The sequence below is a fragment of the Pinus tabuliformis genome, chromosome 7, assembly GCF_031772625.1.
Source record: "Pinus tabuliformis cultivar Carrire ecotype Pingquan chromosome 7, CPIR1, whole genome shotgun sequence".
NCBI lineage: Eukaryota > Viridiplantae > Streptophyta > Pinopsida > Pinales > Pinaceae > Pinus > Pinus tabuliformis.
Genome location: NC_142293.1, coordinates 203,138,658 through 203,152,495, shown reverse-complemented (window position 1 = coordinate 203,152,495; position 13,838 = coordinate 203,138,658). Strand labels below are relative to the sequence as shown.

Sequence of the window (13,838 nt, the reverse complement as noted above, 5' to 3'; positions counted from 1 at the left end):
ATAGAAGTGATTTTGTAGCATCGGATTGATATCCAGCCCCTCTCTCATCAGTCAATAGAGCTATCTGTTCTTCAGTATCCTTCAGAATCTGGTCATCTCTTTTCCGCTTTGTTCTTGCCCAGATCTCGGTCATATCTTTGAGCATCTTTAGTCTTTCGCAGAAGTCCAAAGCTTTCCTCTGATCTCTCAGCGGGGGTTGTGATGTCCAAAAATCCGTGACCAGCTTGATGTAGTCTGGTTCTTGGAGAAAGCCGGCGAAAAATTTGAAGGGCGAGCGCGGCTTGGATTTATTGTCACTGATCTGTAGAAGAATCGGGTGGTGATCTGATAGACCCCCAGTGCTGACCCACTGTCTGTATAAGGGGAACAATTGTATCAATTCCTCATGCATCATATATCTGTCTAATCGCCTTCCCAGAGCAGCCTCTCCTGTACGCTGGTTGTGCCAAGTGGGGAGCTTCTTGTTCATGGGGATATCCACAAGATGGTGAGCATCTAGAAGCATGTTCATTTGCTCCTCTATAGGGTCACACTGCGCATGATGACCCCAGGATTCCCCAACCCCCAGGGAGAAATTGAAATCGCCCCCAATAACAGTGTTCTGAGTAATATGGTTGCCAGTTAAGAAATTCTGCCAGAATGCAAGTCTATTCTGATTAGGCCCATAAATATTTATAATTCTGATAGGGATGCCCAGCTCGCCCATGATAATGTCCATCCCAAGGAAGCCACTGCCCCCCCAAGCAGAGAGAGGCCTGCTTTTTCTGGGGTTTATACCAATGAGTAGTCCACCAGATCTGCCACAGGCATCCAGTCCATGTAAAACCCATCCAGGTAGCATAACTTGTAGACTTTTCACCGCCACCTCAGCAGTGCAGAGTGTTTCCTGAAGGAAAATGATGTCACATCTAGACTCTTGCAAGAGTCGTTTCAGAGCCAGTCGTTTTTTGGGGTTGGCTAGTCCCCTGCAGTTGTAGGAGAGCCAGATCATGGGGAAACGCAGGTCAGGGGCTCATTTGCTCTAAGTGCCCGTTCAATAGTAAACTGTCGCCCCATGGCGACATCCGCAACCGCATTCAGTTTTGCAGAAGAGATGTTGGATGGTCTACCGCGCTTTTGCTTGCGGTGCCGACCAGGGGATGAACCCAGGCCCAGAAATTTAGTACGAGCCCGGGGCCTCAGATGGTAATGATGAGAGCCGGATCCGACCGGAGAGGGTGGGGAGTCAGGACATCCCAAAGCCGGATGATGGGAGGGGGGTGTGGTAGAGAAAGTGGGTGGGGGATGGGCAATGGTGCACAGGATGGAGGGGAGGGAGACATATTCTGTGAGGGAGGTCCGAAATGAAGAGTGCAAAATAGATTGCAATTCATCAGAATATAAAGGAGAAGAGATAGGAGTGGATGCATTACCCGGGTGAGTAGTTGCAGCCTCCGCCGACTTGGGTGCAGCCTCTGCAGTCTTTGATCGAGTACGCGGCGGCTCTGATGTAGACAATGCCTTCCTCCGAGAATTCTCTTTTGCACTATCACCCGTTTTCTTGATAGGAGTCTCCTGTTGAGCCTGTTCACCTTCTGTTGTAATGTTAGCTCCAGTATTTTGTTCCACAGTAGTCTGCTGTCGAGGTCCTTTAGTATCCGCAGAAGTCACCCCCGAAATCAATGGACAATCCTTATACAGATGTCCAATTTTATGGCATCTTCGACAGCGGAAGGGAATGCCTTCATAGTCCAGTAGCTGTTTGCGGGAGACATGGCTATGGTGCAGAATGATTTTCTCCTCTAGACCAGGTCTGGTATCCAAGTGGACCAGGATACGAGCCATAGTCCTGATACCCGATTTCTCGTATGATCGGTCGTGCTCCAAGTATGTACCAAGTGTGTCCCCAATTCTCTTGAAAGCATACAGGCTCCAAAATTGCCATGGCAATCCAGGTAGACGAACCCAGATGGGTCCAGCCCCCAATTGTTCTCGTTCAGGGTCAAAAAGAGGATCCCATCGCTTGAGTAAGACTGGAGCAAGCTCAATGTGCCAATACTGTGAAAGAATCCACTGGGTATATTCAGGACGATGGAAATGTAAAGCGAACCAGCCCCTTGTGAGAACCATTACCTCTGGTAATTCTTTTAGCAGTGAACCCCATATCTCCTCCACCCAGAGCTTAAGACGATCCGCAGTGTAGGTACGTCCACGTACCCGGCCGACCAGTACCTTGTGAGAAGCATCCATCACATCCGGCAGTGGAGCTTCTGGCCCAAAAATGACGCTAAATTCCGAATCAATAGCACGAAGGCATCTGCCTTTCGTCACCTTCTCTGAATGCTTGCCAATGGGGGTCTCCTTCAGAAATTTGCGGCAGGGATCAGATGAGCTATGCTGTGCGGAGCCAGCGGAACGGACAGGTATCGGCGGGGTAGAGAAGCAGCCCGAGCGGATCGGGGAGCGCGGAGCCGAAGTGCTAGTGCCCTGAAGGAGGGGTAGGGAGGAGTGAAGGGGGATCCGTTGGGTCTGCGGCATAAAGGAAACTGAGGGTGAATGTGAGCTTGATGGGGGCGGAGGCGGAGGGGGCGGTGGTAATGCAGGGTGATTATGTTGCTGTATCGGCGCATCCAGTGTAGCCGAGTTCTGAAAGCAAGAGCCCAATAGCTGTGCCGTCGCAGGGGATAGAGGAGGGCATTCAAGAGGTGAGGCGTCTGCAAGAAAGAAGTCTGGAGTTTTATTCTTCCCTGTATGCTGCAAGTGCCGCTGCTGCGATGAAGCACCTGTCTCAAGGCCCAGAGCAACACTCCGCGGAAGCATGTGAGGCCTATTTGAGTGAGCCCAGATTTCCTGGTGAGGTGTGGGGTCCGCCTCATAGTCAACCAAGTCCTCATCGCCCATGCTGACTGTCGGTGCAGAAGGCCAGAACAGGTATCAATCCGGGAACAGTCCAGCGGAAAGGAGGGAGTAGTCAGTGCGCCAGAAGAACCGAGAGGGGACCGCAGAACAAAACAAAAAGCTCCGTGAAACCCGAAACCGCTGTCGGTGTTCAGGCCGTCAGTGCTGTCAATACCCAGAAGCCCCAAGTGCAAACCGCCATGAGAATGGGTCCCTGTATCAAACCCTAGTTAGGGTTCCGCCATGGTAGTCGCCTGCGAGAGCTCCCACTTTGATAAACTTTCGTACCTACTATACATTACATACCTCTCAATTTAGATTAAATGTGTCTCTCGTAGCATGTCCTAGATGTACTGTAACAATTTGGATGGATTGTAACAGCTCAGATCTTGACAGGGTAAAACTCAGGTCACAATCATATTACAATCTGCCATGTCATACATACAGTCTGCTGTCATACATACAATCTGCCATATCATACACAATGTTTACCATGTCATACATACCAAGGGTGTCTGCCATGTCATATATACACTGTTTGCCATACTGTCTATGATGTCATACATACCAAGGGTGTCTTCCATGTCATATACACTGTCTGCCAAGTCTTCTCTACGAATCGCTGTTAATGACATACATATTATAAGGGTGTACTGAGACTCGCATCATTATTTAGCAATTGTTATAGCAACTTTGGATCATGTACCTTACTACAACATACTCACATACATACTCCAGTGTACTTCACATCATATACTGTCATACTTTAGGAGATGGCTTCGATTATCACATACATACTATGTTGTACATGCTATACGCAATATATACCAGTGTTGAGAACATCTCGATAACATCCCGATTTTATCTTGAAATCACGATTTTTTGGCCTCGCTGATGTTTGCCGATTTTTACAGATATTTTTATTGATCTTAATTTTGCTTATGTTTGCCGATTTTTACCGATATTTACCCGATTTTTACGATTTTTTGGTTTTCCTGACCCTAGCCGATTTTATCTCGATGCCGATGTTCGCAACATTGATATATACTCTTTGCAATTTGAGCACTCCATATAACATACCTTTGTCACTAGATCATGTAAACTATGTAATGCATGGATCAAGCAATTGTAGCATTTTTCACCTTAGAACAACTCGGATCTTACAACAACATACTCGCTGTAACATCTGGCAACTTTGAAGTATACTTTTTAACAACCCTAGTATCTGACTCAGATCATTTTGAAGGATCAGGCACGGATTACAGATATCAGTCTCGGATCTTCTCGGACCACAAGCAAGCAAGGTTCTCCAAATAATTCGAATAAGGGGCACAGACCTTAGAGCCTCTGAACTTTGTTCTTTGGATCTAATCAGTGGTATAGGATTTGAACTTAGATTAGGTTTTAGAAGAGATGGAGAATGAAGGTCATCTTCATTTGTTTACCCTTTAATTGCCTTGGAGACCTTGCCACAGAGCTCACAGGTAGTTCATCAATTGCTATGGGAGGCTGGCATAGAGAATAGGCCAGTATCATGTCACAGGGCATTCACTTTATTCAGAGAGACAATGCCGCAGGTTTGCAAGCGTATCGATGCCATTTAGGAAAAGTCGTCCTTCTCTCGACAGCCACCACAAAAGGATTTTAGCCCTTCTCATGTAGTCATATAAATGCTTCAAATTATTTTCCATGTAAGAGCCTCGGATCTCTACTGTGGCTTGGACTAGAACCTCATACCTTCGTAATGCTATAGAATAGAAATTCGGAGGTCTAAAATTGAAGGGTAATAGTATGCCTGTACAAAGAATTTCGACTGTCCCTCCATAGAAGTACCCTTCTCAAACTCAAATTGATCTTGGCTTATAACTAGGCTATACTACTCTTGAATACAACTTCGCTCTGATACCATGTTGAAATTCTATTGTTGCAATGACTAGAATAGTTTTTCACAATTGATAACTACTTATATTGATGCAAACAGTACCTTCTTTATACTTTAATCAACAAGTAGCTTTACATGAAAAATTTCAACCATTAATTCTTCAACAAGAGCAGTAAATAAAGATCATAGTAGACAATGAACAGTGTACAATAAACAAGAGACAAGAGACACCAAGATTAGGCTCATTGCTAGGACAAAACCCACAAGGGGAAAACCCGAAATTATTTCCTTATGAGGGAGAGGTTTTGTCCATCAAAGTTATATTAAAATTGTTCCAATGGTTTGAGATCCTTGTCACAAGAGGCCGAAAATAGTCCTGAAATGTCCACTGAAGCTCGGCCCAAATTTACTGTCAAAAAACCTCGGTCAACCCAAGTCAACGTCTTGTAGAAGAATGAAATCACAGTCCCAAGAATCAGCAAACTTTTCAGAGGTATTTAGTTTTCAAAGAGATTAGGTTTGTGGTGGAATGAATGTGAATAAACCCAAGCCAAACTTCAATGTAGATACCAAAAGGAAGTCAACACAATTGTAATAGTCCTCTTTCCGCCCTTTGCATGTGTGGTATTACTTGTCTAATTGCAGATCGAATGCTTGATGAGTTGGTTGGCCGAAATGATTGCCAAAGAGGTCATATATATAGGCGTCATGTGTGGGCTAATTAGCCCTAATGGGGCCAACATGAAGATCCCTTTGGAGCCGATTTGTAGGTCTGCTTGGGCCAACTTGTAGATGACACAAATTAATTTCTGCTTTATTTTTTGCTATGAAAAATGTCGAGTATAGCTACATTATTTTTCAATAGTTAGGATTTTTCACTATAACTTATTGTTTTGGATCTTTGAGACCGTGAAATTTTGAGGAGACGGAGGTGAGATCTCTGGGTACATGTGGTCAAAATTTCAGACATTGATACGTTATATTTTCTGAGATATTGCATGTGGAAGTTCGGGTTCCTGAATGCTCCTAAAATCAGTTTCAAATAGATCAGTTTTGTAATTTCGCTATGGCTTATTTTTAGGTTGTTTCGGACTACGAAATTTTGAGGAGATGGAGGTGAGATCTATGGGTGCATGCAGTCAAAATTTCAGAATTTGGTTCGCTATACTTCTAGAGATATGCTTCGTGGAATTTAGTGTTTTTGTATGGTCCTAAAATCAATGTCAAACAAGTCACTTTGACGTTTTTGCTATAACTTCGTTTTTGGGACTCTTTTCAGATTGTGAAATTTTCAAAGCCCTGAGAAGACATACAAATGTCCCTGTCATGTTCCAAATTGAAATTTATAGCAAATAACAGTCATGTATAAGGACGCAACAACAATAAACAAATTCCAAACATGCACATCAAAATACACAAGAAATTGAGCCAAACAACTGAGCCATTTTATTAATACAGAAATTTGAGTACATAAATGGCAAGGAATGATAGAACCTAGGCTTGCTGATGCAAGCATGCAATACCTAGGTGAAGATCTAAGCAAACTCCAATTGAAATGGCTCAATTAGTCCCAACCAGTGTTGCGGGGGAGCGCCCCCCCCTCCTCAATCCGTCTCCCTATCCACGCTTCGGTCGGGAGCAACTCGGGAGTGGGTCGGGAGCGCGGTGATTTCAGGAGTGCGTTCCCTAAAATTTTTTTACGCTCCCTACCATTTTCCAATTCAAACTAGGGAGTGCCGCTTCGGGAGTGATTTTTCTAACCCAGGAGCGGTCGGGGAGTGATCGCTCCCGAAGTGTTCTAACCCTTCCACCTTGCAGCTTCAACTTTACTTTTCCATGACCAATGATTCTAGCTTTCCTGTCATCCCCCAAAAAGATATCACCACCATCATATTTCTCATACTCACAGAACCACTCTCTATGGGGAATGAAGTGAAAGGATGCACCTGAGTCAATCAACCATGCCTCATGATCTACATGTGTACTTGAAGAAGCCAAGTACACATCCCCACCTTCATCTAAGGTGGTTTTCGCCTCTGCAGAAGGAGTCTCATCAGATCCCTTTCCTTTGTCAGGAGATTTAGATTTACAGTCCCTTTTGAAGTGGCCTTCCTTTCTGCATTTCCAGCACACCACCTTTACAGGTTTTCCTGGAGATTTAGATCTCCCACTCGATGACTTATTTTTGTTTCTGTTCTGGGACCATCCTCGTACAAACAAGGCATCACCATTTTGGGTCTTCATATTTTTCCGTCTCATCTTCTCCGTCGACAAGGCTGAGACTATTTCATCAAACTGCAAGGCAGTTGCATTGCTACCTATTGCAATAACCAGACTATCCTACGAATTTGGTAGAGAACACAACAAACTGATGCACTTATCTTCATCTGAAATTTTAATATCAACAGATATCCCTTTACAACAAGTGTATAAAGAGTTGGGCTGGACCCATCATTTTTTATAATCTTTTCTGCAATATGAAATATATCTGATGTTTTACTTCTGAAGTGAAATGGGGAATTTTCTTTGTTGCTTTTGACCCATAAGTTACTGAGCAACTAAACCAGACAGGTTTTGGTGCTATTAGAGGGTTGCCCAAAGGCGGTGTATAGGGCATAACCAGTAAAGCTTACAAGTAAACAAGATATGGAGATGGTGACTAAGGTTGCAGTTTCCATTATTAGGTGATCCCAATATCATGGTATGTTTACCATATAATAACAAAGTTAACAGATCTCAACCAATACAATAGTTTCTATGGCTACATAGACCATTGATGATACTTCCAAAACCACGCCAAAAGAAACCCTTGTAGGAACGACCTTAAAACCGCTTAATTCAGAATATGGTAAAGTAGCTCCTGGATCGGGAACTACTCTTATGGGTTTTGTAATGGCTCTATTTGCAGTATTCCTATCTATTATCTTGGAGATTTATAATTCTTCGGTTTTATTGGATGGGATTCCGGTTAGTTGGGGTTGAGGAACTCCAAAATTCACCTGGTGAAAAAAGAACTGAGGGATTCAAACCCAGACCAAATAGTGGCTTTGAGTTTTTAGCTTATCTTGTTCCAATAGTTTGATCGTGTAATTACTTTTCTCTAAGGATTTTTGGAATATGGGTGTGCGACTTGTTGAAATCGATCCATATTTATAGTACAAAAGACTGATCTGTTATCTTCATCAAGATGGTCCTACCTCGTTGGATATTTCATTTCTAGAATATTGAATCTCTAGAGCACGAGGTCTATCATAGATATGTTCCGGAAGATCTGAACTATGGTTTGTACCTATCATTTCCTCGTCACCAGACTTCCAATAAAGAAATTGAAAGAGGTATTTCGTATAATAAATCGAAGGATCTATCCCCTCTCATAATTATGCTGATTATGACCAAAGAATGATATAGTATCTGATTTCTCTTAGTTAGCATATTTCGTCGAATGAGCGAAAATGAAAAGGTTATTACCCAGAGAACCTTTTGGGGATTTGATAAAATCATCGGGGTATAATTGAAATCTGAGGTTTGGATTGATTCATTTATTGAGATCTCGACAAGATAATTCCTATAAATCGTCTATATTAGTTCTTTTCTAGGGAACTGATATCACACGAATAGGGTAAAAGATCGTTCAAAGGGCCTATAGTGATTTATCATAGGGATGAGCTGACTTGAAATTTTGGCACTTTTTGAAATTTTGGCACTATAGAGTCTTCTAATAGAAATGCTGGATTGTTTCGAATGATCTTCATTTCTCCAGCCGGTCAGGCAACGAACCCTCAAGTATCTCTTTTCCCAAATTTATTTATTCGTGTCCAAAAGCATTTGCGTGTTCTTGTTCAAGCCGTATGAAGGGAAATTCTCATGTACGGTTTTCAGAGGGGGAATTTCAGTTTACCTATCTCAATAAAGTATACGATCGGTTCGAAGAGCGTCTCGAGATTCAGGCGATTGCGGATGATATCACCAGTAAATATGTTCCTCCTCATGTCAATATATTTTATTGTCTAGGGGGGATCACACTTGTTTTTTAGTACAAGTAGCTACTGGTTTTGCTATGAATTTTTACTATCGTCCGACCGTTACAGAAGCTTTTGCCTCTATTCAATACCTAATGACCGAAGTTAACTTTGGTTGGTTAATCCGATCAATTCATCGATGGTCGGCAAGTATGATGGTTCTAATGATGATCTTGCACGTATTCCGTGTTTATCTCACAGGTGGATTCAAAAAACCCCGTGAATTAACTTGGGTCACAGGTGTAATTTGGCTGTGTTGACCATATCTTTCGGTGTAACTGGTTATTCTTTGCCCTGGGATCAAATTGGTTATTGGGCAGTGAAAATTGTGATTGGTGTGCCTGAGGCTATTCCTGTAATAGGATCTCCTCTGGTAGAATTATTACGCGGAAGTGTTAGTGTGGGTCAATCTACCTTGACTCGTTTTTATAGTTTACACACTTTCATATTACCCCTTCTTACTGCTGTATTTATGCCAATGCACTTTCTAATGATCCGTAAGCAGGGTATTCCAGGTCCTTTATAGAGAGGAAAGATAGATTGAAAATAACTATTCATAACTTATTGTTCCGAATAACGACAATAATATATCATCGCCAGGAATATTTCTTATTCAAAAATGGAAATATCCATAGAAAATATGGTCCTCGGATTTCTCCTTTTGATTTTGGAGTATTATTCATCCAATACAAACAAATAATTGGAGTAGATTCTCAGACGGAGAAGATGGATTATGGGAGTGTGTGACTTGAACTATTGATTAGGCCATGCAGATACTTTCTCCGATCTACCACATAAATATTTCTGATAAAATGTGTCTCTGTCCCAATTTCCTTATCAGAAATAGGAAGTTTAGCACCTGGGTGGAAAGGCATTGGTCAGTTTGTTCCGTTCCAAGAGAATTCTTTCTATGATCGAATCCGAATCAGGAAGGGCTCCGTGAGATCCGGACAATGGGACAATATTTTCATATATTCAATAATTGGACTATATGACTTTACTTCTCCTTTTCATAGTGTGAAAATGCATCCATTTCCCTTGCATCCATTTCGATGGGAAAACTATTGGAGTGAAAGAAGGGATCTAAGGAAGGAGAGAGGCCGGATCAATAACAAGTCAATACCTTGTATGCTAAAAAACTTTTGAGGTCTATTCGTGGTGATAAACACAAATTACAAGGACTAAGATGGTCCAAAAGGCATATCGATCATGATCGAATTTGTGAGCTTACTTGGGTCATGAGCATTTAACTGGAATAATAAAATGACCAATGATGGATGATCATAGACATTATTAGTTCCTATTTTTCCAATTCGTCTTCCATCACGGGAAAAATAAGTGATATATACTTCCTCCAGTTATTGTTCGAGCCAGATGATAAAAATTGGCATGTCCGGTTCTTTCGGGGGATAGATCCATAAAGATCTACTTATCCCAATAACAAAGAAACCTGACCTAAATGATCCTGTATTAAGGGCTAAATTAGCTAAAGGTATGGGACATAATTATTATGGAGAGCCCGCTTGGCCCAATGATCTTTCATATATTTTTCCAGTAGTAATTTTAGGTACTATTGCATGTACAATAGGTTTAGCGGTTCTAGAACCATCAATGATTGGTGAACCAGCAAATCCATTTGCAACTCCTTTGAAGATATTGCCCGAATGGTATTTTTTCACTGTATTCCAAATACTTCGTACAGTACCTAACAAATTATTAGGTGTCCTTTTAATGGGCTCAGTACCCGCGGGATCATTGACGGTGCCTTTTCTAGAGAATGTGAATCAATTTTAGAATCCATTTCGTCGTCCAGTAGCTACAACAGTATCCTTGATCGGTACTGCAGTAGCCCTTTGGTTAGGTATTGGGGCAGCGTTGCCTATTGATGAATCTTTAACTTTAGGTCTTTTCCAATCCAATTTGATCCAACTGTGGAATATAAAAATATTTCAATTTTTTTTATTCATATATCTAGGGAGTAGTTGCTTTAAGACAAATTATATCTCCCTAGATATACCCATCTTGTTTGATATTTCTTTCGAATATTCCACGAAAGAGAGATATGTCAAAGATTCTCATGACTCTCCAAAAGAACTTGGGAAAGGAAATGAAGAGATGAAATGAAACCAACCATTTTATGAACCCGAAACTAATTCCTGGGTGGATCAATTGCAAAAAGTTTTTGTAGAACTTCCAATACCTGTTCGGCAGATTCCTTCCCGAAGTGTTCAATTCTCATTTAGATCTTCTCGACTGTAATTTAAGAGGTCCAATAATGTATGTATATTGGCTCTTCTGAGGGAGTTATAGGTTTTGGGGGGTAACTCTAATTGGTCAATGAAAATAAGTTGAAATGCTATTTTTTCTTTCGTTTCTCCTGTATCAGTCAATACGTGCGAAAGGGGGAAGGGAAGCATATTAGACCCTTTTTTATTGTTCATTCCATCGATGTTCTGTTCCTCTTCATGCAGGAAGGGAATAAATAAGTTGATCAAATTTCGAGAAGCTTCGTAAAGTGCCTCCCTAGGAGTTAACCCCCCATTCGTCCATATTTCCAGGAAAAGGACTTCTCGTATTTCATTTCCGCTCCCATAGGAATGAATACTATAATTCGCATCGCAAACAGGCATAAAAACAACATCTATAGGAAAAATTCCGTCCTGATAATTATTTGGACTATGTATAATCTATCCGCGATTTTTTTCAATTTGTAATCTGATATCAGAAGTAATTGATTTAGTAAGTCTAGCTATATGTTGTGTAGTATCAATTATTTTCACAGAAGGTGGTAATATGATATCTTGAGCAGTTACATTTCTGGGTCCAACAATATAAATAGAAGCTTCTCGGATTCCGTACGAGTCACTTCTAAATACAATTTCTTTTAGATTCATCAAAATGTCATGTACTGATTCTTCAATACCTATTATCGCGGAATATTCATGTTTTATGTTCTCTAATTTTACACGTGTGATACATGTTCCTTCTACTTCTCCAAGTAAAGCTCTTCGCATTGCGATGCCTATTGTATCGGCTCGACCTTTGCGGAGCGGGGATAGAGCAAAACGGCCATAATGAAGACGCTTACTGTATGCTCTGGATTCGATGCATTTCCATCGTAGTGTCTGAATAGAGACTGAGATTTCATCTCGAATCATACCAAGAATATTTGATCAGATCATTAAATCATTTCTTTCTCTTGAAATTCATTCAATTCTTACACACGTCTCTTTTTGGGAGGTCTACATCCATTATGTGGCATAGGGGCGTCACGTACAAAACTTAATAGTATGCCACTTCTACGAATGGTTCGTAATGCTGTATCTCTCCTTCGACCAGGGCCACTTATCATAACTTCTACTCGTTCTATTTTCAGGTTTTGGAAAACAGTAATGAAAAGGGGCAGTTCATTTCAGCAGATGAGCTACCAAGGGTGAGTCTTGTTTCAGAGCATTGTGCACATGTTTTGATGTAATGTTGGTTGACTTACATTTTTTAGCATCAATTTTTAATTTATATGTTTAAAATGGTTTAATGTATTATATGCCCAATGAATGTTTCAATTATACTTGCAGCTCATGGGACTGGCAATAAAGGAATCGTTGTCCCAGGTCAGTTTTATTTTCCAGAAAAGGAACCATATAGGTTTCATGTTTTACTCCTTAAACTATTATAGATGGAAGAAAAAATGCTGTGGCTGGAACTTAGGTGATGTTTTGCTGGTTCAGATCTTAGACACTGAAAGCAGACAGTTTGCAAATGACTTTGAAGCATCATTCAGAAGCACCTTCAACACAATGCGGCTAGTGAAGCAAGCAATCTGCGATAATGATAAGATATCATGTGATTCTGAAGGAAAGTGGAATGCAAACCCATTTGGGCAGATGGCTGATAGTTCATCACGTGGTTTTGTAACAGATGTCAATAGTCACAACATGGACGTAGAGTGTAAAACAACACGGAGGAAAAAACAAAGTAAGAAACAATGTCAACTGCAGTCAGATGAAAAGGGGAAAATGCAAGAAAAAGTATGCAGTCTCGATACTGCATGTGAGCATGCTTGGAAGACTGGAGATGAAAATGGATTACCCAGTTTACAGCAAGACTTTTCGAAGCAGCAGAGCTTCATGAAAGCTGAATCTCAAGTTGGTAGCAAGTTTTCAGAGGGAAACGAAAATTGCAAGGGCCAAGCCTCTGAAGATAACTATAAAGTTGTAGGTAGTGAGGGTGCAACCTCGCAAGTAACTCTTGCTGGTAATGTGCAGCAGAGTAATTTTGATCTTGTGAAGTCCGAAGTAAATGTCCATAGTTGTGGTGCTGGTTCTGGGGAAATTGAAAGAAGTAACTCGGCTATTAAAGATGTGGAAGTGCAGGCTGCACAATGTCCACAGTTTTTAATGGATAATTCCTTTTCTGTATTGACTGAAAAGACTACAGATACAGCAGAGGGTTCTGGAGAGAATAGTGTGTCTAATGTCAGAGCAGAAATACATGGGAATAAAGAAACATCAGGGATTCTAGAGGATTGTCAGAAGATTGTGTTACATGGACATCCACAATGCAAGGAAATCTCTGATAGACAAATGAGGAATTTTTCTGGCTCTTTACCTGAAGCAGCTATGTTATCTCTATTCTCAGATAGGACAGACATATCTGATCAACAATTTCGGCAAAATGTTCTTAATGTATTTGATAAGTCTGTGAGGGAACAAGAAAGAAGCAACCAATTAAAATCACTCGAGCTCATGCAAAAAATGAAGCAATTAAAACTTGAAGAGGAACAACTTCATATTAATTCAGAGTCAAATATGTTAGCTAGGAACAATTTACAGTTTAACCATTCCAAAGCATTGTTTAAAGAGAGTGCATTCGTAGATGAAAAACAAAACAGGGCATATGTTGAGCTTAGCAGACAATGTGCAGATGAATTGGCAGCAGGGATGATACTCATGCTCCTTGCTTTAGCCTACGGTGTTTCAAGATATTCACGCTCACTCCTTTCAGAAGCAATCACATCATGCCAAGCCACCAAGGTGATTTAGCTGATGTGTATAATATCA

The 13,838-nt window shown here is 41.2% G+C and overlaps 1 protein-coding gene across 4 annotated transcripts in view; it reads left to right on the top strand.

The window, feature by feature from the left end:
- The window catches only part of LOC149246559 (uncharacterized), a 77,646-nt gene that overhangs the window by 58,290 nt on the left and 5,518 nt on the right, over positions 1 to 13,838 (top strand). For all 4 annotated transcript variants that reach the window (XM_089457970.1, XM_089457969.1, XM_089457968.1 and 1 more), the window contains 3 exons: positions 12,155 to 12,211; positions 12,354 to 12,389; positions 12,507 to 13,811. In XM_089457970.1, coding sequence (XP_089314096.1) covers positions 12,155 to 12,211; positions 12,354 to 12,389; positions 12,507 to 13,811 — 1,398 coding nt within the window. The remainder of the gene's footprint in view (positions 1 to 12,154; positions 12,212 to 12,353; positions 12,390 to 12,506; positions 13,812 to 13,838) is intronic.